Source organism: Podarcis vaucheri (assembly GCF_965113315.1).
Source record: "Podarcis vaucheri genome assembly, chromosome: 2".
In the NCBI taxonomy this organism is placed as follows: Eukaryota; Metazoa; Chordata; class Lepidosauria; order Squamata; family Lacertidae; genus Podarcis; species Podarcis vaucheri.
In genome coordinates, this window is record NC_138760.1 from 1,836,174 (window position 1) to 1,860,010 (window position 23,837).

General features: G+C 45.3%; 1 protein-coding gene across 5 annotated transcripts in view; it reads right to left on the reverse strand.

Moving 5' to 3' along the window:
* The window catches only part of COL5A3 (collagen type V alpha 3 chain), a 126,566-nt gene that overhangs the window by 24,000 nt on the left and 78,729 nt on the right, over positions 1-23,837 (reverse strand). For all 5 annotated transcript variants that reach the window (XM_082207721.1, XM_082207720.1, XM_082207723.1 and 2 more), the window contains 12 exons: positions 22,859-22,912; positions 22,716-22,769; positions 21,318-21,362; positions 17,274-17,327; positions 11,236-11,280; positions 10,880-10,933; positions 9,347-9,400; positions 7,129-7,182; positions 5,750-5,857; positions 2,521-2,610; positions 1,506-1,559; positions 1,085-1,192 (listed from right to left, as the gene is read on the reverse strand). In XM_082207721.1, the coding sequence (XP_082063847.1) occupies positions 1,085-1,192; positions 1,506-1,559; positions 2,521-2,610; positions 5,750-5,857; positions 7,129-7,182; positions 9,347-9,400; positions 10,880-10,933; positions 11,236-11,280; positions 17,274-17,327; positions 21,318-21,362; positions 22,716-22,769; positions 22,859-22,912 (774 nt within the window). The remainder of the gene's footprint in view (positions 1-1,084; positions 1,193-1,505; positions 1,560-2,520; positions 2,611-5,749; positions 5,858-7,128; positions 7,183-9,346; positions 9,401-10,879; positions 10,934-11,235; positions 11,281-17,273; positions 17,328-21,317; positions 21,363-22,715; positions 22,770-22,858; positions 22,913-23,837) is intronic.

Here is a 23,837-nt window from a genome sequence, read left to right on the forward strand (position 1 = left end):
TTCTAACACTCAGATACACACTTAAACATCTTAATGTTCTCTTGAACTTATTTCTTCCTTTCTCCTTTTTCTGTTTTACACAGCTCAGTCAGATTTGGAGTGGCTATCAAAGAAGTCTGTGTGGACATTTGTTGTTGCCTAAGAAACCCCACCCCAAAATTCAAACAATAGCCTATTCAATGTGAGAGGAAGAAATGCATTTATATCCAATCTTAGTCTTACTCAGACTGACTGAAACTGATGGGCACAACTAACTTGAGTCCATTAATTTCAATGGATCTATTATGAGTAGGACTTAACTGGATATTAATTGATCACATGAAATGCTGCATATGAGAAAAAGATGGGGGGATCGTTTTGAGAACTACCACAGGTAGCACTGGATAGGAACATTAAATATTTCAGATGGAAGAAGACTATGATAGGGAAAAGGATTACAGGAGGAGGATCTGGCTGAAAGATTCCTTTATGCTGCAAATAAAAAGCAGAGCTTAAGGTTCATCCCTGGAACCTGGGAAGCAGTAATAAAGACATGTGTCTATACAGAATGGCTTTTCTCTACCAATGCATGGCCAAGACAACCTGAGATTGGGGGGTGAGGGGTGGCTAGGCTACTACTGTATATCATGGGGGTGAGGGGTGGCTAGGCTACTATATCATGGGGTCAGGCAGAGGTGCCGAGTTCCACCCAACGTTGGGGGGGGGGCTGTCATGTGCATGTATGACATCAAGCGTGTTGTGACACACACACAAGGCCTGGCAAGGCTTGTCACTATTGCTGTGAGGCCCAAGCCCTCAATATTGGGGAGGGCTCAGCCCCATCCCAACAGACTTTGGGGGCTGAATACACTTCAGCCCTGTTGAGTTGGCAGGGTCAGGGGTGTGGTCTCCTGAATGGGTTGAGGCATGGGCATAGCCAAGGGGGAGCAGGGAGGGGGAGCTACCCCCCTAAATCAATAAAAATGCATAGCTAACTGAGGTTCTGCCCACCCCAAAAAAATCCTGACTGCCCATGGGTTGAATCATCAACTTTTCTTTTTCAGTGACTGGTCACTGATGGCATGGGAGTGTGACTGATACATACCGGTGCCCCTTTCTCCCCTGCTGGGCCAGGAGGTCCTTGGTTGCCCCCTCGCCCGGGTAGCCCAATACCCCCAGCTGCTCCTGAGGGGCCACGTTCACCAGGGGAACCCTGTTGGAAGAGAACAAATATATATACCCACCTCCTTTTTTGGAGTCCTCACTATTCTAGGTCTCTTTCTGGAGGCAACAGTCATCATTACCAAACCAACACAGGCTGCAATGTCACTTCCAAGCATTCCAGGTGAGACTCCTTTCTGCTGCAACACATGCTTCCCTTTCACAGCCCTCCCCAGCCTAGATGGTACCGTGTCAGGAAGGCTGCTCTACCTCACCAACAGTCGACACTACTGTGCCCCACAGACCACATATTTGAGGACTCCTGTCGTCCTTGTAAGACCCAGAGGAAATGCCAGCCTACTTACTGTGGGACCTTGAGGACCAGGGGGCCCTTCAGCCCCCTTCAACCCAGTTGGTCCCTGTGGAGGAAACAAAACAATCATTTAGGGAGGGTTCAGAATTGTTCATCTTTTTGAGAGCTGAAGTGAATGGATGCAGCCTCAGTGGCAGAGCACATCCTCTGTACGCAGAACGTCCCAGATTCCATCCCCAGCCATTTCCACTTAGGGCTGGGAACAATCAATATAAACAATACTTAGTTAGATGGGTCCATAACCTGAATCAGTCTAAAGCAGCTTCCTTTGTTTTGGTTTATTGCAAAAATTGATTTAGGATGAAAAGTCAGATTGGTTGCAGGAAGTCTTGGGCAAGGGACTTCTTCCTCTAGGGTGAGAGGGAAAGAATAACTAACAGACCCAAGCCAAGGTTTAGCTAACTTCACCCCAATTGTGAAAGCAGGAATGTGCCTCTAGCAGAGTAAAAACAAAACAATGCATTTGTATTTGTGCTTTTGCATCATTTCTAGGTTCATACACATTGGCAGGTGTTCTCCAGATGTTGTTGAGACTCCAGCTTCCATATTCCAGTCAGCATGGCCAACAGTGAAGGGGGATGGGAGCTGTAGTCCAGCAACATCTGGAGGGCATTATATTGGCACTATAGGGTAAGTCTCTCACCAGAGGGTGCAGTATGCCAAAAAGGGTGACTGAAGGGTGATATGAAAGTAGCTCTAAGAAATAAAGGAAGCTGGTGGGCTAAGTGCTACACCTTCCTCAAATGTGGGCATGATCTCTATGGGTGCAGATTGCTTGAGCTTGATTTGGGGAGAGGTGTGTAGGCAGCATTCAGAAGGGGGGAGGGCTGCATTGAAAACTTCATAATTTGAGGCTCTTAGTTTAAGGAGGAAGGTGATAAGTGAGACACACACAAAAACCTTCTGCAGGATATGCCAAAGCTGCAGCTTCTGCTCCATATCCAATGGAGTAAGACCCCGCCACACACACACACCAGTCCCTTCTCACCCATGTGACAAACACTTACAGTCTCCCCAGCAGGACCTCGAGCCCCAGTGAAGCCTTTCATTCCAGGAGGGCCATTTTTGCCTGGGATGCCACTAGGTCCAGGATCACCCTAGAAAAAAAAACACAAAAAACCCTGGTTACTATGCAGGGAGAAGGAAAGAGGTACAAAATCTTGGGAGAAAAATTATGCCCTCTTTGTCCATCTGCATGGGAAATACTTCTGTCCATATTGATATGGGCTGGTTTAGTTTTCCCTCCTGTACTTTAGACCATAAAGGATATCAGATGTCTTTATGCATGTGTATTTTGCACACAGTCTCATTGCATTGGATTTTGAAGATTTCAGGCTGCAGAAATAAATTGTTAGTTCCCATGTAGGCTTTTACCGAAATGCTGAAACTATATATATAAAAAACCCAGATGCAGCACTTTTGCAACATACATGAAATAGATCCATTGACATTAACATGGATGTCCATGTTGGGACTACATGAAAGAACTCTGCATGAATGAACAATCCAGATTTCAACAGGGATTCTATTACAGACAGAATTTGGCAGTGTGACAATTCCTGTATTATGATGAAAACCAGCAGCTCCCTCTTGAGTGTCTGTGATTTGATACCCCTCTGGTGGTCCCTGAGTAGATATACACCCTTGTCTTTATCTTCATTGCATATTTTCATCTTCAATTTCTTGTTTACAATAATGCATTAAAGAGGCAGAAGCAGTCTCTGTGTAATTTTTGTATGGATGCTTGCATGAGAGATGGAGATTTCCTAGTTGTTGATCCCAAAACCAATCCAACTCTGTAAAAAGATCAACTTTTACTGGTTTCAGATTTCCATAAATATGCAAGCTTCACCCTCACTTCCCCTTGGAACCATCCAAACAGATGACCAAATCTGGTGTTCCACTCTCTCAGAACCTCTCTTCTCCAAGGAATTCTGTACATAATATGAAACCAAATATTTTGCTCAAGGGGTTACATTTAACTAACTAAATTAGAATACTTTTAGATTTGCAAGTGTGTGCATGTGATTGTTGGCTTTTCTTTTCCTTACTTTTCCCCCTTTCTCTGAATAAGCCTTCTTTAAATGCATTGACCTTGGTGCTGAAATGGTTTTCTCTGGAATTCCTTACTAAAATCTTCCCCACATGCTGCTCTGTGCAGCAGTTGTTAAGCAACCTTCCCACGTTGTAAATATATTTCACACTCTTTTATGTTCTGTGTCCTCTGAACTTTGGGAAAGTAAATCCAAAGCTCCTTACAGTTTAGTATTTCTAGAGCTGGACCTAAAGTGAGAGGTTCTTATCAGTTTGGGATAGAAATCCTCCAAAATAGCTGGCAGCTGAGCTATCTTCAGGCTAGGATCAGAGTTTGGTGGCATCTTTGCCCAGATTCATCTCTGTCTCTTTCGTGGGTGGTATTCAAAAGGGAAAGTCCCCCCCCCCATTTATCACAAGCAGAAAGACGTTACTCCAACCCGACACAGGGGAGAGATGGCAGGGAGCTGCCCTCCCTATTCTTGAAGAAATTATCTTCTGCACCATGACAGGAGCTTCCTGTGTAATGTCTTTGATTAACAATTGATTGGCATGCCACCCCTAATATGCAATAGTTATTCAGAAAAGCAAAATTATCCAAGCCAAGACATTCCGTGACATTTCCTTGGGTCAGAAATGCAGAAAACTCTTCAGAAAAGATGGCTGGTTTGGGACAATCCTAAATGGAGTATACCACCATTGTCTCAGCCTCAGTTCCCCATTTGCAGTATGTAGGTCAGGCATAGGCAACCTTCGGCCCTCCAGATGTTTTGGCCTACAACTCCCATCATCCCTAGCTTACTGGACCAGTGGTCAGGGATGATGGGAATTGTAGTCCAAAACATCTGGAGGGCCGAAAGTTGTCTATGCCTGATGTAGGTAATAATATTGTTTTGCCTTACAGTATTGCTGCAGTGAGAAAACATAGAAGTACTCTGCACATTCTAGAGTCCTGTGGAAATATGAAACATTATTATTAAATCTGCAAAAATATCTAGCCCACCTCTGGTACCACATAAACTGCAAGCCACACAAATGAAGCAACACTGTACACAAAAGGAAAACAGCTTTCACCCTTGACTGGGAAGTCAAGGAGGAGGAGGTGAGGACAGCAATGAAGACAGTAATGATTAAATGGGCCCCGGATATTCTTCATACCATTCTGATCAGCAAGTGGGAAACTCTTTGGAAAGCAAATATGAAGTCTACAGCATGTTATACCATCAAGGAAAACTTAATGAAGATGCAGTTCAGATGGTATTTCACTCCATCAAAGCTTTCAAAGATGTATAAATATGTCTCAAACAAATGCTGGTGATGTGGGGAAAGTGAAGGAAATATGCACCACATGTGGTGGACATGCAGGAAAATCAAAGAGTTTTGGAATATTATTTATGATGAAATGAAAAAGATTTTTAAATTAATATTCATAAAAAAACAGAAGCTTTCCTGTTTGGAATCATTGGCAGAGAAAATACCCAAAAATGTAAAAGAAATTTTTCTATAGGCAACAGTGGCCACCCAAATCACGATGAACTGGAAAGAGGAAAGGGTTCTAAAAAGATTGGAATGGCAGAATAAATTACCAGAATGTGCAAAAATGGCACAACTGACTTATCGGTTGATAGGTAACACAAAACAATCATTTATTCAAAAATGGGACATGTTTAAGAGATATTTACAAAAATTTAACAGTGGTGTGACATCTATGGCTGCATTTGAATGATCTCTGTATAAAATAATAACAAAGAAATAAGGAAAATTGGTACGATACGTTGTTAGAATGCATTAGAAAATATGAAAAGATGAAGGTAATAATCATACGTACATTCGATATTAGTTTGTTTTTGTTATGTATGAAACTTAATAAAGCATGGAAAACTTAAAAAAAAATAGGAAAAACTTTCTGACAGCCAGAGCTGTTCAACAGTGGATCAGGAGGTTGTGGTCTCTCCTTCCTTGGAGGTTTTTAAGGAGAGGTTGGGTGGCCATCTCCCACGGATGCTTCAGTTGAGCTTCCTGCATTGCAGGGGGCTGGACTGGGTACAATTCTATGAAATCCCAGCCTTCATAAATTAATTTAAATTAGCAGTAGACATTAAAAGATCAGCCTATTTCTTGTTTGTGTCAGATCTGATGTGTTAATTCACAAGTTTCTTACAGTTTGTTATTATGACACACATTTCCCAGGTGAGCACTCACCTTGGCACCTTCCCTTCCAGCGGCACCTGGCAACCCTTGTTCTCCAGGGGGACCGGGGGACCCTGGGTGGCCTCTCTCTCCCATGGGACCAGTTTCTCCAGAGTTTCCCTGTGGTACGGAGAAGGTATACCACTTGAGAGCAGTTTGGGAGCAAAAACCAGCAGAGACTGCCTGGAGGCACTGGGACAACTGGCGACGGATTTTGCTGGTTCCTAGTTCCCAGTAGGCCTCATGAGACACCACAGTGAGAATGTATCACACAATGCAGCAACAAGCAGGGCATGATAAAAGATTGCCCCTTCCCACCCAACCACCTCTTTCCTGCACCCGTGATTATGACAGTTGTGCATGGAGGGTTTTGCTGCTGCTGCTATTGTTGAAAATTATCATGGTTGACAGCCTTGGATAATTCAGTTCCTACATGAATTCTCTTACATGTCCCCCAACACAAGTCATGTACATTAGTGTCCATCATACATTTTGTTGGTATTGTTGTTAACGATGAGCTGCCTGAAGAAGTATTTCTGTTCCTGTATTCTGAACCTATTTCCAATCAATGACTATGAGTATTGATAGAGCAAGGGAGTGTGCAATTTATCTCTAATCACAATAAATCTTGATTGTGTCTTTCCCATTTTTTCTTCTGAACTAAAAAGCCTTGACCCCTTAAAAGGAAAACAGGGAATAAATACCACACTCTGTTTGCAAACATCTTGCGGGGTATTTAACTATCCCCTGGTGGAGATTGATTGTTGAACTAGATAGATCTGCAGCCTACTTTATTCCAATCAAGCAAGACAATTATTATCCTCTTACAGTTGTGAGAAGCTACAAGGCACTGGTGTGTATGTGTGTGTAAAACCAGAGTCTCCAACACCTTTCCTCTTGCACCTGCCAGATTCCAGTTCCTCAGATCAGGCCTTATGAATAAAGAAAGTCAGCTGACCTCCCAGTTTGAATATCTTCAGGTGATTTAACAAGACTATTGGGACACACTGACTCCTGCAGCTAAACCAGTTGCTCAGTTTGAGCAACTTGTCCCTGGACAGCCAGCAGATTCCTAGCCTCCTTCAACTGATGGCTGATACCTGATCCTTCCCTGTCATGGACCAGCTTTCTAACATTCAGCCCTTTTTATCCTTATCTGCCTGTGCCTCAAGTGGACCCAGTTGCAGCCTGACTCAGAGCAAGGCCGAGGCCCGACAGAATCTGCCCTGTGCACAGGACCACACAAAGGAGGTTCTAGACCCCACAGTGAAGTTCTGAACCCCTCATCTCTAGTCAGGCACCACCATCTGTTCTTCATCTGGTGGCTACTGACTCTGATATCTTTTGTTGTTTTGACTGTGATCATGAGAACTAAAGCTTTTCTTCCTTACCTGTGGTCCCACAACTCCAGCAGGTCCTGGCGGGCCAGTTTTGCCATGAAATCCCTAACAAATAATAATAATAATAATAATAATAATAATAATAATAATAATAATAATAATAATAAAAATTTATATCCCACCCATCTGGCTGGGTTTCTCCGGCCACGCTGGGTGGGTCCCAACAGAATATTAAAAACACAATAAAACATCAAACATTAAAAACTTCCCTAAACAGAGCTGCCTTCAGATGTCTTCTAAAAGTCATATAGTTGTTTATTTCCTTGACATCTGATGGGAGGGCATTCCACTACCAAGAAGACACCTGCGCACCTGGTCCTTCAGGGGCACAGTTACCCCATTCAGGACAAAGGAGTCCTACACACCTGCCCACCCCATCTCCCCAAAAGAGTACTTCTGTCTTGTCAGGATTCAACTTCAATCCATTAGCCACCATCCATCCTCCAACTGCCTCCAGACACTCACACAGGACCTTCACCGCCTTCACTGATTCTGATTTAAAAGAGAGGTAGAGCTGGTTATCATCCGCATACTGATGAACACCCAGCCCAAACCCCCTGATGATCTCTCCCAGCAGCTTCATATAGATGTTAAAAAGCATGGGGGAGAGGACAGAACCCTGAGGCACCCCACAAGTGAGAGCCCAGGGGTCTGAACACTCATCCCCCAACACCACTTTCTGTGCATGGCCCAGGAGGGAGTGGAACCACTGTATAACCCAGCTCCCAGCCCCTCGGGACAGACCAGAAGGATGTCATGGCCGATGGTATCAAAGCCTGCCAGAGATCATCAACCAGTGTGACCAAGGCAGTCTCAGTCCCATGGTGAGGCCTGAATCCTGACTGAAAGGGATCCAAACGGTCCGCATCCTCCAGACATGCCTGGAGTTGTTCAGCAACCACCCCCTCAATCACCTTGCCCAAGAATAGAAGATTTAAGACTGGACGATATTTGGCCATATTGGCTGGGTCCAAAGATGTATTTTTAAGAATTGGTTTAATGACCACCTCTTTCAGTGGGTCTGGGAAGGCTCCCTCACAGAGGGAAGCATTCACCACCCCACAGAGCCCATCGCCCAACCCTTCCTGGCTCACTTTTATGAGCCAGGATGAGCAAGGAGACAGGTGGTCGGTTTCACTCGTCCAAGCAGCCTGTCCACATCCTCAGAGGAAACAGATTGATCCCATGCAACCGACTAGACAGGACTCTAGCCTTCTCCCACCCCGGTCTTGCTCCCATGATAGAGTCTACCTCTTTCTGAATCTGAGTGACTTTATCTGCAAAAAAAAAAACTTTGCAAAATCATTGCAGGAGATCTTGGGGTCCTTTCTGGGCCCTGAGGGCAAAGGTGGTTCTGATAAATTGCGAACCACCTGAAAGAGTCTCCTGCTGCTGTTTTCTGCAGATGCAGCTGAGGTGGTAAAGAAGGTCCTCTTTGCTGTCGCTATCGCCACTTGGTAGGCTGGTGTGTGGTCCAATTCAGAATGAGTTTTCTGCCACTGGCACTCTAGCCGTCTCAGCAATTGTTTCATTGCCCTCAGCCCTGGAGAAAACCACGGGGCTGTCCGGGCTCCATGCAATCAGAGAGGGCACTTCGGAGCCAGACAGTCGATAGCCCTGGTTAACTCTGCATTCCAACGGAATCAGCTGAAAGGCCATCAACATGGAATAAAACATCCCCTACCACTCTCTGGAAACCATTTGGATACATTAAGTGGCAGGGGCGGGCCATCTGAATCGGTTCACCTAAGGGGAGGGGAAATGAAGGTCAGGATCCAAAGAAATGGCACCAAGCAAGGAGTCCCATGTAGATCCCAATCATGGCCACTCATCCATTCAAAAAATGGAACATTTGCTGAGTTTGTTAAGGCACTGCCAAACAACTGCTTGATGTGCCCAGCACTACAGTTGCCTCACCGTTTCCATTATTAAACAGAGGTTCAGCTGTTGCCCGATCAGCTAGTTCTGTTCACTTGGAAACTGTATCTTGTTTTCCTTTGCTCCAGCAGCAAGGGGAAGGCACTCTGAAGAGCCAGCAGTGGCATGCAAAGCCCATTAAGAGAAAAGGGTGGAGGCTCCCGTGCTGGTATAGGCAGGCCAAGAAGAGTGTTCGAGGTTACAGGGAAAGAACACTTGGAATGTATGGCCTTTGCCTAGAGCCCCCAGATGACTAGAACCAACTTTGCACTGTGCTCGAAATGATACTCACCGGCTCACCACGCTGACCTGGATGTCCCGGTAAACCATCCTTCCCAGCAGGGCCCTACAAGCAGCAGGAGTTAAAAGAAAACTCTCAGATGGCCAGGAGGGATCCTTTACCCAAGAATCCCTCCTTAGACAGCTGCAGGCACACTCCAAACACACATCAGAAAGTTTGAATAAGTGTGCAAAAGGTTTATGTCATAGGACTCAGTCTGGTCTGGTCTGCAACTGCCCTTCATGGTACTGTCTACAATACTTTTTGTCTTTTGGTATGAGATTGTTGTGAAACTATGTAACCCATTTCACAACGCAACACATGTTGGGCAGCCTGTGCTGAGGCAGATTAATAAAACCAATGCAATAAAGTAATAAAAACCTGTGAGAAAGATTAGCAGTTGGGAAACATTTCAACCCTATGAAAACCAGATCATGTGTCCTCCAAAAGCAGACAAGGATTGTGCTCTTTCAAGTGCTCTGATCAAGAACATGGGAGGAGAGGGGAAGGCAGTGAAACATGAAGACAACCCAGCTGGACAGCTCCCCAGTCTAAACACCAGAGAGCAGAGATGGGAATAAGACAGCTCGGGCGGGGTTCTTTTAACTGAGATCTAATATGATCAGCCACCTGGTACTCTCCAGGAATCTTCAAAATGGACATTGCAGTTTTGTGACAGAAACATGCCTCACAATTTATGTTGGTTCCCCCCCTCCCCCATCTCTTTCATACAGTTAGAAGTTGCAGGTAAAATTCATTTTGTCAGAATGTATTGCCTGTGGCAACAACAAACGGGGGTGGGGGTAGATTTCAATTTGAACAAATTTCTTCAGAACTGTTGTACAGAAATTCACCTTCAAACAAATACTGACCAGAAATCAGAAGCTTAGATATCAAAAGGTAACACTGCCATGACCATGAACAGACACAAACCCGTGTTGCAAAATGTGACAATCTACAAAAATGCAAACACAACACGCTGGCTAATAACTGTTAGTAAATATATAATAAGTATGATGTCATTCAAAATATAAGAATAAGCCACTTCAAAATAATATATATATCATACAACACATCTCACAAAATATACAAGTAACTGCAAGTTGTTATATGTATCACAGTCAAACAAAGACTATAGATAGATAGATAGATAGATAGATAGATAGATAGACTGGCTTTAAAAGCATTTTTCCTATAGGAGAAGTGAGGCACCCTCCCAATACTACAGTCAAAACCTCAAAGGCAAAAGGGAGTCATTCTGGCTGTCACCACAGGCTCCTCCCCCCTTTGCTGCCCTCACATACTTGGGTCCTATCTTGTAAAGGACACAATATTATCTCAGGCTGTTTCCATAGCAGATGCTTAAACTGGGTTTTGCTTTCTTTGCACTTCTAATTCAAGTGTCGGCCTAAAACAGCTAGACTGTACATTTTTCTTCCACAAGGCACTCTTGTGTTTGAATGCCTCATGGGACAACTGTCCCCTACCAACACCATGTTTCTAGACAAGTAGGAACTTGGGCCTGGGGGCCCATGAGATACTTACAGGTGGGCCCTTGGGGCCTGGGAATCCATTAGGGCCCTGTGGACCGGAGGGACCCTGAGGAAAGAGAAGGGGAAATGTGATTGTGAGAGGTTTTCTCCATCTTCCTTGCCTTGCCTTTGACCTCCTCCTGCCCATCTCTATCACCTCACTGGTGGCATTTGTATTCTTCAATTCAGCTTTTGTTCTTCCCACCCACTGCAGCATAGGTCTGTTACCTAGAGTAAAACCTCACCCTCCACAACTCTGGTGGCATCTAAGACATCATAGCTTCTTCGGCCAAAGCAGGAAACTGGACTCTGCTGATATCACCCTCTCCAGGGTTCCTTCCCTTGCACTGACCTGATTCCTCAGCTTACCTTTTCCCCAACAATTCCTGGGGCTCCATCGTGGCCGGAATCACCCTGTGGGAAGAAAGCATTGTTGAGGGGTGGCAGAAAAAGATCCCAGCTTTTGATTGCAATAAATGTCAGGGACTAGCATGTAAAGCGGTCTTAGAGGAATAAGGCTGAAGAGGCAGCATTAAGAAGCTCTCATTCAGTAGGGGCACAATAAGGACTAGAAATTCATGTGAGTCAAGTAATTCATTCAGATGGCTGGCTTGGTGCAGAGTTCCTGCGACTATTCGATTTTGAATAGCACGTTTGAATGCTCTTCCATATCAAAATCTTACTCCCTGTGGGAAAAGCAGCAAGTTGGGGAGAGGGTTGTGGTAACTGAGTGTATGGTCTAATATTCTTGTTTTCTTTGTTCATAAATAACCTATAGGATCATAGAATTGTAGAGTTGGAAGGGTTCCCCAAGGTCATCTAGTCCAACCCCCTGTTAGTTTCTGCTCTCTTCACTGTGCAGCGAAGTGCTTGTCACAAGACAATGTTTACATTCCACAGTCAGAGTACTGTTGGGTTTTCCCACGGGAATGGGAAGCTGGATGTGACGTACACTGGTTTCCTGTTTTTCACTGTCTCTCTCGGTGTTCTTCATTCCGAGGAGAAGTACGGTTGCTTCTCTGCTCCCGCAGAGGCAAGATGCATGTTTGTGATTTCTCAATACTGAACTGAAAATAAAGCAACTTTAAGCATGTGGCACGTACTGTTCGTCATTCCGTTGTGCACAGGACTCTGCAATAACAACATTTTGGTTATGGGCCCAGAAAGACGTAAATCAAACTGAGGAATGCCGGCAGAGGTACAGAGGAACGGATCGCGTTATCTGCTCTGCGCGTCAAGTTTGATTGATGAAGGTATGTGCTCATGCTGCCCGGAGCAGCCTGGCAGCCTGCCAGCTTCTAGTTTATGGTTTTATGGCTGGACTTTGTACTTTTAAAAGCCGTTTTGCCGCGAAACAGGCAAGAGCTTTAAGGCACAAGCTAACAGGCTTGGATGGCTGGAAAAGTGAAAGTACTTTTTACAAGTGCTTTTGGAAGTTGCAGTACTGTGACGCAGCTTGTTTACAGCAGCAATGATGGCTGAAGCAAAGCTGGTTGATGCTTTTGGGATTCCTAAGCTCAATAAGAATAATTACACGGAGTGGGTGCAGTATGCAGAGGCAATTCTGCGGAAAAAAAGTCTGTTTAATGTTATTACAGACAACCCCCCAGCTCCAATTACAGATGAATGGACTGCTAAGGATTCCAAAGCAAGGGGAACACTTACGTTGATAGTATCCCCAGAAGAGCTCTGTCTGTTGCGTGGAAAGACCACAGCCAGAGAAATTTGGAACTCTTTAAGAGAGGCTCACTTGAGGACAGAAGCTGGTTCCTCAATGTACTATTATGCCAGGTTGCATGGCATGGCTCTTGCTGAAGGTGGAGATGTGCGTACACATCTGATGGAGATGCAGAATCTGAGACATGAGTTGCAACAGAGAGGGCTGACCTTTCCAGAGGCTGTGTATTCCTTCATGATACTACATTCTTTGGGTCCAAGTTGGGAGTCCATTGCCACTCAGATTGCTGTTCAGCCAACTGCTCAGCTCACAGTAGCCTATGTTACTGCCGTGATCCAGAATGAAGCAGATCGCCGGGGTGCTAGCTGCATGGGTATGGGGGAGTCTTCACAGACGTCATCCCAGAGTGCAGTGGAACCACCAGAGGGCGCCAAAGCTTTGAAGGCAGAGAAATGCTACTTGTGTGGACGTCTAGGCCATATGAAGAGGGAATGCAAATATCCCAGGGCCAAGACAGAGCAGCGCAGCGGAAGTTCATCGCGTGGAAAAGGCCAAAGCAAAGGCAAAGGTCCGGTCTCCAGGACAACGCAGCACAAGGCAATGGTCTCACGCTTCACTCCAAAGGTTGCAAAGGTCCAGAAGACGTCTAGATCTTTCTTTGTTGTTGATTCAGCAGCTACCCACCACATGTGCAATGATAAGAGACTGTTCGTGTCTTTTACACCGCAGGAAGGTGCGATTCACCAGGCGGATGACCACACGATCCCCAGTCAAGGCTACAGAACTGTTGTTCTTCACAGTTTGGACTTAGAGATAAAGGATGTACTGTACGTTCCAGATGCCACACACAATCTTCTAAGTGTGATGCAGCTGAATGAACGCAACATTGACGTTTCCTTCAAGAACAAGAAATGCACCATCACAAAGAAAGACGATTATGTATTGCATGCTGAATGTGTTGATCGTTTGTTTGTTTGTTTTGTATTATGATGATGTGCAGAATGATACTTGTTGCATTGCAGGTTCCAACAAAAGTTTGCATGCAGGATGTATTCATGATTTTCACAGGAAATTTGGTCATTTGCATTTTGAGGCAATATCTAAAATGCCTGCCTTGGTTGAAGGTATGACTATTAAACCCTGCAGGTACCACATGAAGTGCAAGGCATGCGCAGCAAACAAGGTGAAAATGGCTGCGAAAGGTAAGGTGTCTAGTAGGCAAGCTACAGAACCATACCAGATTGTTCATGCTGATTTAGTTGGTCCACTATCGCCCTCTTTGGGTGGCAATAGGTTCTTCATGGTTCTCATTGATGCATTTTCCAGGTATATTTATGTGTACAATCTCAAGCAGAAATCAGAGGCTTTTCCAAGGTTCAAGGAATTCTGTGCTTGGTTGGAAAATGTGCATGGTAAGAAGATAAAAATTCTTTTCACAGATCGCGGGGGAGAATTCACTTCTCAGCAGTTTGAAGCTTTTCTGACTGAGAAAGGAATTCAACACGATTTGTCCAGTCCTCGCTCGCCATGGCAGAATGGACTTTGCGAAAGGGCAAATCAAACATTGCTTCAAGGGTTAAAAACCTTGCTGCATGATGCCAATCTTCCAGAGAGTTATTGGGCCGAAGCTCTCTCGTGTTTTATTTACAGTTACAATCGCAGGTTATCTTCAGCGATTGGTTGTACCCCGTATGAGAAGATGTTTGGCAAGAAACCATACATCAAACACATGAAAATTTTTGGTTCTGACATGTGGATTCACTCACCACAAAGCTCCAAATTAGGCAAACGTGGATTGCATGGTATCTTTCTAGGTTATCAGAAAGGTTCTTACAGAATAATGATGACTGACTCTAAGACAATTAGGCTCACAAGAAGTGTTGAGTACAATGCCAAGTGGGGGGAGAATGTGGGAATTTTTCAATGTTATCCTGATGACAGTGATGAGACTGAGGATAAGCAGCCGCAACAACCCACACCCACTGATGAAGGTTCTGATTCTGAGTCTGAAACTGAATCGGATAATTCAGAGGATTTCAAGAGTGCGAAAGCCTCTATGCGACCCTCTGAAAGCTCTGATCAGGAATTGGAAGAACCATTGTTCACAATAGGTCACTTTTCTCCCAAGAAGGAAGAGGAGAGTGTTGAAGACCAAAGGCTGATTCGCAGGTCACAAAGAGCCACAAAAGGCAGACCTCCAAAGAGATTTGCTGATGAATTTGCTAAGACAGCAGTAGCAGCTGTTAAAAGCTCCAAGAAGGTATTTGAACCTTCAAGTTTCCAAGAAATCCAGGATTTGGATTCTAAGGAAGCTGAGCCATGGTTAAATGCCATGAAGGCTGAGCTTGATTCCTTAGAAAGGAACAAAACTTGGGAACTAGTTCCAGTAGTTCCAGGAATGAAACTGCTTGGAAGCAAATGGGTCTTCAAAGCGAAGACTGATCAAAATGGCAAGATAGTCAGACACAAAGCCAGATTGGTAGCCAGAGGTTTTGCACAGGTACCAGGTGAAGACTATCACGAGACCTACTCACCCACAGTGAGATATGAGAGCATTAGGCTTATGCTCAAGCTAGCTGCAGAGGAGAATCTACACATTAGTCACCACGATGTGAATACAGCATTTTTGTACGGATCTCTAGGTGAATCACTTTATATGCTTCCACCTGATGGCGTACAGGTAAAACAGGGATTTGTTTGTGCTCTAAAAAAGTCCCTTTATGGTCTCAAACAAAGTGCACGGTGTTGGCACACTAAACTCACTGAAGCATTGTTTTCTCTAGGTTTTCAGCAAGGGAAAGCTGATCCATGTGTATTTGTCAAAGAGGAGGGGCAAAAGAAGCTGTATTGTTTGTTTTATGTTGATGATATTTTATTCTTTTGGAAAGATGTCACAATGTACAATAACGCCCTAGCTCAACTGAAAGAGCACTTTGACATGAAAGATCTCGGTGAGGTAAACAATTACCTATCTCTGGAAATAGAGAGAGATCAAGATGGTAACATTCTAGTACACCAGTCACGGAAAATTGCTGATGTGTTAAGCAAACTGAACCTGATGGATGCTAACCCTGTAGACACACCGATGACAACAGGTTATCAGGTAGAAGACACTGAAGAAGCATTTTCTGACACTACACTGTACAGAAGTGTGCTAGGCAAGCTAAACTTCATTGCCAGATGTTCAAGACCTGACATTGCTGTTAGCTGTAATTTGCTTAGCAGACAAGTTAACAATCCTACTGTTAAGGATTGGAAAGCTCTGAAACGCATAGCACGCTATTTGAAAGGCACTATGCATTACAGACTGAGATTTAACAATCAGAAGTCTGGTGGTCTTGAGATTTTTGCAGATGCAAGTTTTGGAAGTGACACTACAGACAGGAAAAGTACGTCTGGAGTTTGCTACATGTACAATCAGGGTCTATTTGATTGGTCATGCAAGAAGCAAACAACAATTAGCTTAAGTACTTGTGAAGCTGAACTGAATGCACTGTCTTATTCACTTAAGGATTGTGAATGGTTGTTACAATTGTGCAAAGACATGAAAATTCCTGTCAAATGTCCAATCCAGGTTTACCAGGACAACAAAGCATGTTTGGCTTTGCTGAATTCGGAAGGTTGTAAGCAAAGCACGAAGCACTTGCAGTTGAAGGTGCAACATGCTAGGGAACATATTCAGAAGGGACTCGTAACGGTGTCCTATATGCCAGGTAATGAAATTCCTGCTGATGTATTGTCCAAGATTGTATCAAGGGATCAACACTGTACCTATGTACAGAAGTTGGGTTTGTACTGATATTGTACGAACACGCTGCCCAGTGATGTTCACAAAAAGGGGGAGGATGTTAGTTTCTGCTCTCTTCACTGTGCAGCGAAGTGCTTGTCACAAGACAATGTTTACATTCCACAGTCAGAGTACTGTTGGGTTTTCCCACGGGAATGGGAAGCTGGATGTGACGTACACTGGTTTCCTGTTTTTCACTGTCTCTCTCGGTGTTCTTCATTCCGAGGAGAAGTACGGTTGCTTCTCTGCTCCCGCAGAGGCAAGATGCATGTTTGTGATTTCTCAATACTGAACTGAAAATAAAGCAACTTTAAGCATGTGGCACGTACTGTTCGTCATTCCGTTGTGCACAGGACTCTGCAATAACAACACCCCCTGCAATGCAGGAATCTCAGCTAAAGCATCCAGAACAGGTGGCCATCCAAGACCTGCTTTAAAAACCTCCATTGAAGGAGAGTCCACCACCTTCCATCCCATGGTCAAACAGCTCTTACCGTCAAAAAGTTCTTCATTTAAATTAACATCATTTAAAAGGAAACTGCACTGTAAGCAAGAAACTGACACAGCAAAAAGAAGCAGTAATCATGGCTAAACCACCAAAGGATGTACAAGTGATTTCAACAATAGCCTGGAGTGAAACAGTAGTCTCTAGTGAACAGCTCTGCCTCTTAGTAGTAGTGAAATTACATAACTTAGAGATTGGGCGGGGGGGGTGGTGGAGGGGAGAACAAAAGGTTTGAAGACAGCTTGGCCTCAGGGCTGTTCCTTAGAAAATATGCTAGGCAGAGTCTAAAAACGTCCTGCTATGAGATCAGTGGAAGCCAACACATAAATTATGTAGATGAGAATAGTGTTGTGCTCCAATGGAGAGCACTGGGCACAGGTGAACAAACAGAGGTCACAGAGAAATGTGCAACATGCACAGCATAAAGACAGACATACCTTTGGTCCTGGTTTTCCTGTGGGTCCTGGCAAGCCACGTTCACCTGGAAGACCCTAGAAAGGGAGAAAGGACACTAATTTCATAGCCTGGTAAATGCCACGTGGGGGCTGTGCCAGACTTTGGAGGTCCCACATGATTTAGAGTGATGAAATTGAGCAATCAGACTGGGTACTTCCAGAAGATAATATCTCTCACTGTCATTACAGCACTTGCATGCTAAACTAGGAATACAGGAGGATAACTGAGTGAATTGCAACTTTTTTGGGGGGGGGGTATGCCATGTCACATGATCATGACTTCATGAACAAGCCCCTGCCTGAATTATGGACCAAAGTGACAGAAATAGGTGACTTGCTGCAGGAAGAGAGGTGTTAGAGCAGGGGTCAGCAAGGTTTACCTTGCCTGGGCCGGTTCACTCCAGCGGAGATTCCTCTGTGGGCTCACGCATGCGCCCACAATTTCCAGCGTCTGCGCAGACGTGTTTTTCAGAGTCTGCACATGCGCAGGTGCAATTTTTGGCACCACGGAAGCGAGTCCCCACACCGTGCTGCACCGGTTTAGCGCCGCAAGCTGGGACTAGCTGAGTGGGCAGCTCATGGGTTAAACGACTCCCGTGGGCTGCTTGTGGCCCGTGGGCCTTAGCTTGCCTGTGTTAGAGTGTAAGGATTGCAGGCAGATGTGCACAAAAGGCATGGTTTCTCCTTTCAGAACTGGTATCTGCACCAGAACAGAAATGAAATGACATCCAAATCCAAAGTGAAGTAGCATTTCAAGATTTTAAAGTAATCTTTTTGAATGTCATGTTTGTGTGTTCAAATTTCACACTGAAAGTAGACTTAGAAGTTATTTTAAAGAATCATAGTGGGTTTTAAGGTAATAACTCACCAAATTCAACTTTACTTAGAGTCAATTTGGAGGAAGCTGGAGGAAGTACCAATTAATTTGATAAATCAAATATTTTACACACTATCACTTACCCCCCCCCCCAAAAAAAAACACACCTCACAACACTCTAAAAGCTTCCATAATTGAAAAAATGAAGACTGGGAAGAAAATTCAAATGAGAATATAAATTCAAATACTCATGAGCAAATTCAAACCAGGAGGATTTGATTTAGAATTTCAGCTCTATAGAACACTATGGCTCCAAGTGGATGGGTGGATGGGAAATGTTGACTGGTTATGTTAGTGCAATTTTAGATGAGCATCAAACTTTAGAGCAGGGTGAAAAATGACGGCAAAGTAATTTTTTGTTAGTGTCTATGTATTTGAAATTACGGTAAGCAGCCGCCTCCTCCACCCCCAGCTCCACATCAGCATAGGGAAGTGTCTGGGTCAATCCTACCCAGCCCCTGAGTTCTTGGTTGCATAGACCTATGCTAAGCTTACAGGATGAAGTTGTTCTGCCTGTTCTTGAACCTGGTCCCCTCAGCTCTCTTCCATGTGGGCATTGTAAGGTCCCCAATTCAGAGGAGGCAGCTCAGGCAATCTGTCTTTCCTCCATTCTCCTTATACTGAGCTCTCAGGAATTCTAAGACTACCTTTTGCTCTCTAGAGGGCAAAGGAAGATGGTATAAGTATCTGATATGATATATGAAGGGTGGAAAGGGTCTGAAGGCCCCTGAACTTGAAAGAGGCAGTGGGGCAGCCACTCCTGAAACAACTCTTCCTGGATTCAGAGGTTTATTCCATGTCCTGCCTGGTTGGCCACACTCCTTCTGGGGGGCAAGGTGCTTGAGAAAAGTGCGGGCAGTCCAGCTGCAGGCCTTGTTCAGGGAAACTGATTATCAGAACTCATTTCAATCTGGATTCAGGTCTGTTTTTTACCCTGATGACCTTCTCCAGGAAAGATGGCAGGGGTGTCCCTGTCAAGACTCCTAATTTTGATACTGTTGGTAAGGACTGTATCCATGGGCTGCAACGCGGAAGCACTGTCTCCCATTGGCTTGACTCTCGCATGCCAGGGAAGCCAGGAAGTTGCAGAGTCACGTTCAGCGATGGTGCCTCAGTCCCTTGGCAGCTGAACTGAGGGTGCTGTAAGCCACTATCTTATCCTGAAGGCTGTTTAACAGCTATATGGCCACTTGAGAAGGTCACCCTGCTATCCTGTTCAGTTGCCTGCACTGTTTTAAATGAGGGATTTTAATTGTATTTTTCTTATTCTATCTTTATTTGTAGCAGTACATTTACTGCATTTTGATTCTGTAATTTCTGTAAATTGCTGGGGGTTACACAGGATATTCATTTTTTCTGAATAAATATCTCAGAAGATGGCAGTAACCATATTTAGCTCTGGTCCTTGCCATTACCCATCACATTTTTAAAAGTTCCTTTTATTTGAATGATTTCTAGGCCACCCTCCTAGCAAAAGCCCTCTCATGGCAGCTTACATTAGTAGAATAAAACAAAAGATCAGTGCTATAGTATTAAAGTTAAAACATTTCATAAGACAGCTTTCGTAAAATTAATTGCAATAGGCAATAAGAACAATGTGAAACCAACAGTTTAAAACCAGCAGCAATATAAAACAATAATAAAGCTCAGCATCTTAATTAAAAGCAGCTCAGAATAAATGGCTTTTCAAGACCAATTTAAAAGCCAGCACTGAAGGGGCCCAACATATTTCTGTCCCACTTTTCTTATCAGTATTTTCACATCATTGTAATTGGTTTTTTCAGTAAGTAATTGTATGTTCAGGTGGCATGGTGCTTAAATACAAGAATACAGGTGCTTAAATACAGGAAATTGGCCAACTTGGATCTGTATCAATCGAATGATTGATCAGTAGAGATAGAGATAGATAGAGTGCTCCAGTGCAGTAAAATGACAGGCCTTTGGAGTGGTGTCCCTCCCTTGCCCCCATTTGTGGAATGATCTCCCGGGGGAAACTTGCCTGGCACCACAGTAAATTTTGAGGCATTAGTCCAATACATTTTTATTCCCTCAGGCATTCAGTAGCTTAGTTGGTCTCTGTTGTGGTGCTCCTCTTTTTTTATAATGTATTTTTATTAAAGATTTTCTCGATTTACAAAGGTATGTGCAATGTCTCTCTCTCATATTTTTCCCCCATGTAACTTTTTTTTTACCAATCAGTTTCATTTGTTGAGACCTTAGAAAGAATAGGGGGAAAGAGGACGACGGCAGGAAAGATGGGTGGGAGTGGGGTCAGGTGGTGATGTTTCTATTTTACTTAATATATGTGGGGTGCTTGTGCAGGTTTTCTGCTGTTCACTTGTGTTCCTTTGGTGGTGAGAGAGGTTGGGGTTGGCCTAGGGTGTGGCTGTTCATTTGTGGTTGGCTGTGGTGGTCTTTGTTTTCATGTGTGGGTGGGTGTTTTGGATCAAGTTAGCCATATTGAGTTGTATGCTGTTAGTGGATTTTTGTCATTGTCTTGTTGGGCTGTGTATGTGATAAAGGGGAGCCATACTGCGGTGAAGGCTGTTAGTTTCTGTTTGTGCCACTGCAGAGCTTTGAGTCACAAGACTCTGTTTACATTCCAGAAGCGGTGGGGTCTGGGCTCCTTTCTCTCCTTCCCCTCCTGCTTCCGTGCTGGCTCTGAGGTCCTCCTGAACTCGGAGCTCCAGGTGGCTGGGTGCCCTTGGGCCCGGTTTGGTCAAGGTCATGGGGGGGGGGCTTGCGGTTTGCTCCGGGTGCCCCCAGTTCCTCTCTGGTATTGGTGCTGGTAACAACACCAGCGGTGCTAGCAGCAGTTCCAGCAGCCCAGGAGCCAGCCAGGTAGCTTTGTAGGTTCTGGCTGGCCTCAGGAGCTGCCCGTTGCCGTGGCGTCCGCCATGCTGCCTTAACTGGAGGTCCCCTGGCGCTCATCTTTAAGTGAGGTGGAGCAGGTCTTGTTCAATGCATTGTGTTGTTGGATATTATGATTTTTGAATTGTTCACTGTTTCAAATTGTCTGGTTTTAAAGCTATTTTTTCTGTTTGTATTTTATCTTGTTATGCTGCTTTGAGACATTTTTGTACAAAGCAACTAAAAGAGGTTAATAACAATAAAAATAAGCTGTGCTGTCACATTGGGTAAAAGCTCACCGGGGGACCCCGTTGTCCCGTCTGCCCAGCCTGGCCAGCTTTGCCCTGTGAAACATAAAGAGAAACAGAAGATGAAACAGAAAAGTAGGGCGCCCATACATGCTCTCATTACGGAGATGACGCCGTGCCTCAGCACTTTGGTCATCCAGAGGCCTCTGTCACTCTAGGACGCTCCACTCACCAGAGTTAATAAGGCAAAGAAGTCCTGTCTTGCCCAGAGATGCCGTCTTCCTTTCAGCTCCAATTCATCTCTTGATTACGCAAACTAGAGATGGGGACCCTATTGCCCTGCAGATGTTGCCAGCCTGAAACTCGCATCACCCCTCGCCAATGTGAGGGATGAGGGGAGGCCAAGTTTGGAAGGGGTGAGTTAGCTCAGATGCAGGCTTGCACCTGAAAATCATGCTTTCTGCCCTGGCAAGCCTTATCTTCAATCCTAGATGCGTAAGGACTGAGGAAAAGCACTCTGCACATGCTCAGATGCACTTTTATCTTGGTTTCATAAATTTCAGAACTAAGCCCTTCACTTTGAAATCAGGTTTCAGGGTTGAACCCCAAATCAGATTAAGCCCTAGTACATTGCAAGGCATGGGCCAGAAAACCCTATTAAAAAGACTGAAGGCCTTGCTCTCTGACACCCATATTTGCCACCAAGGATGGAGAGAAGCAAGAAAGGGCCCAAGGGGAGAAGGGCCCCCTGGTGTGCACCTCCTGTTTAGGGAAGTTTTTAATGTTTGATGTTGTCGCTTTTTTATTATTAATATTCTGTTGGGAGCTGCCCATAGTGGCTGGGGAAACCCAGCCAGATGGGCGGGGTATAAATAAAAAATGATCATGATGATGATGAACATGGGTTGGTGCCAATTACTTAATGATATGAAGGGAAACATAGCAATTCTAAAATATTAAAATTATAATTCCATAGCTTATACAGTGGTACCTCAGGTTACAAACACTTCAGGTTACAGACTCCGCTAACCCGAAAGTAGTACCTCGGGTTAAGAACTTTACCTCAGGATGAGAACAGAAATCACGTGCCTGCGGGAGGCCCCATTAGCTAAAGTGGTACCTCAGGCTAAGAACAGTTTCAGGTTAAGAACGGACCTCCAGAACGAATTAAGTTCGTAACCAGAGATACCAATGTACTGGCCTTTCCTCCATCTGGCTCTGCCATGCCACTCTCTTAATCTCATTGGCTTCTCTTTTCTTTGCTATCTTTCAACAGTCTCATAACTTCTCATGAGGCAAGTCAATCGAAAAATCAAGTTTCCCTAAAAAAAGCTCATCAACTTACTTTTTGAAATATGGCAGCCCTTCCATACCTACAAACCCAGGATGTACCTTCCATTCACATGGCGCTTTCCAGATGTGGCCCCTGTTTCCCATGGCTCCACTCACCCGTTTGCCTTTTTCTCCAATGAGGCCCAGAGGCCCTGGAAATCCAGTTGAGCCCTGCAGGAAAAGCACACCGTCTCAGTAAAGCAGATGACGAGCGGGGACATGTCATCCTTCCTCTACCTCAGAAACCTCCTCATACTCACCTTAGGTCCCTGGCGTCCAGGGTATCCTGGTAGGCCTGGCACCCCCAATTTGCCCTGCAAAAATAGAAGATCAAAGTCTCAAAGTGCCCCCCCAAACAGTGGCATAGCATGTGGGGGGCCACGGGGATGGTGACTTCCAGGAGCAAAATTATGAGAGGCCCACAACCAGGCACCCCCACAACAGGTTCCAGACTGAGCTCCTGCTGCCTTCTGGAGCCCCACTGAAGCAAGCCATGCCTGGGCCGGGCCCTCAACCTTCATCCTTTGGAGCAGGGGCAGTGCCTCCTTCTTGGACACCTGTGTGTGCCCTGCCCCTGGACTGGCCAGAGGCGCTGACTCTCCTGGCCTGCGAGGCGGCGAGGTCCGGGGAACACTGGGTGCCGGTGGGAGCAGTGGCAGCTCCACTTGGCACTCCTGGCACTGGCCTCCCCAGCAGTGAGGGGTCATGGCCAGCAGGCAACAGTGGGGCATGCAAGGGCAGCCCTGAGCTCTCCTAGCATGGATGCCCACCAGTGTGCCCCCCACCCACATGCCTTGCCATTGCCACCTACATGCCACCCAGCCGGGTCAAGGGGGAGGGGGCCATGTCCGACCACCCAGGAGGGAGGGAGGCAGGAAAGGGCCCAAGGGGGGAAAGGGCCCCCTGGTGTGCACCTGCATCCCAGCTGCCCCCCAGGGGGCTCAACACTTTCCCCACCCGAGGCATCGGCAACCCATGCTACACCACTGCAAAAAAGGACTAGACAAGTCCTTGAAAGTGGGTAGAGAAGAGAACTGGGTGCAAAGTAGTGTGAACCCAGCATAAAGCAGCTAGCTACCTATTCCCAGGTACGATCATCCCCCTATTGTGTGGGCAAGTGGTCCCTCCCCCTACCTGGCCTGATCACTTTGGCAACGCCTCCCCAGGTGGGATTGGGCAACTGGCTGAGGTAGGCAGAGACCTCCAGGTATCCCACCTGGGGAAGGTGAAGCCAAGCCT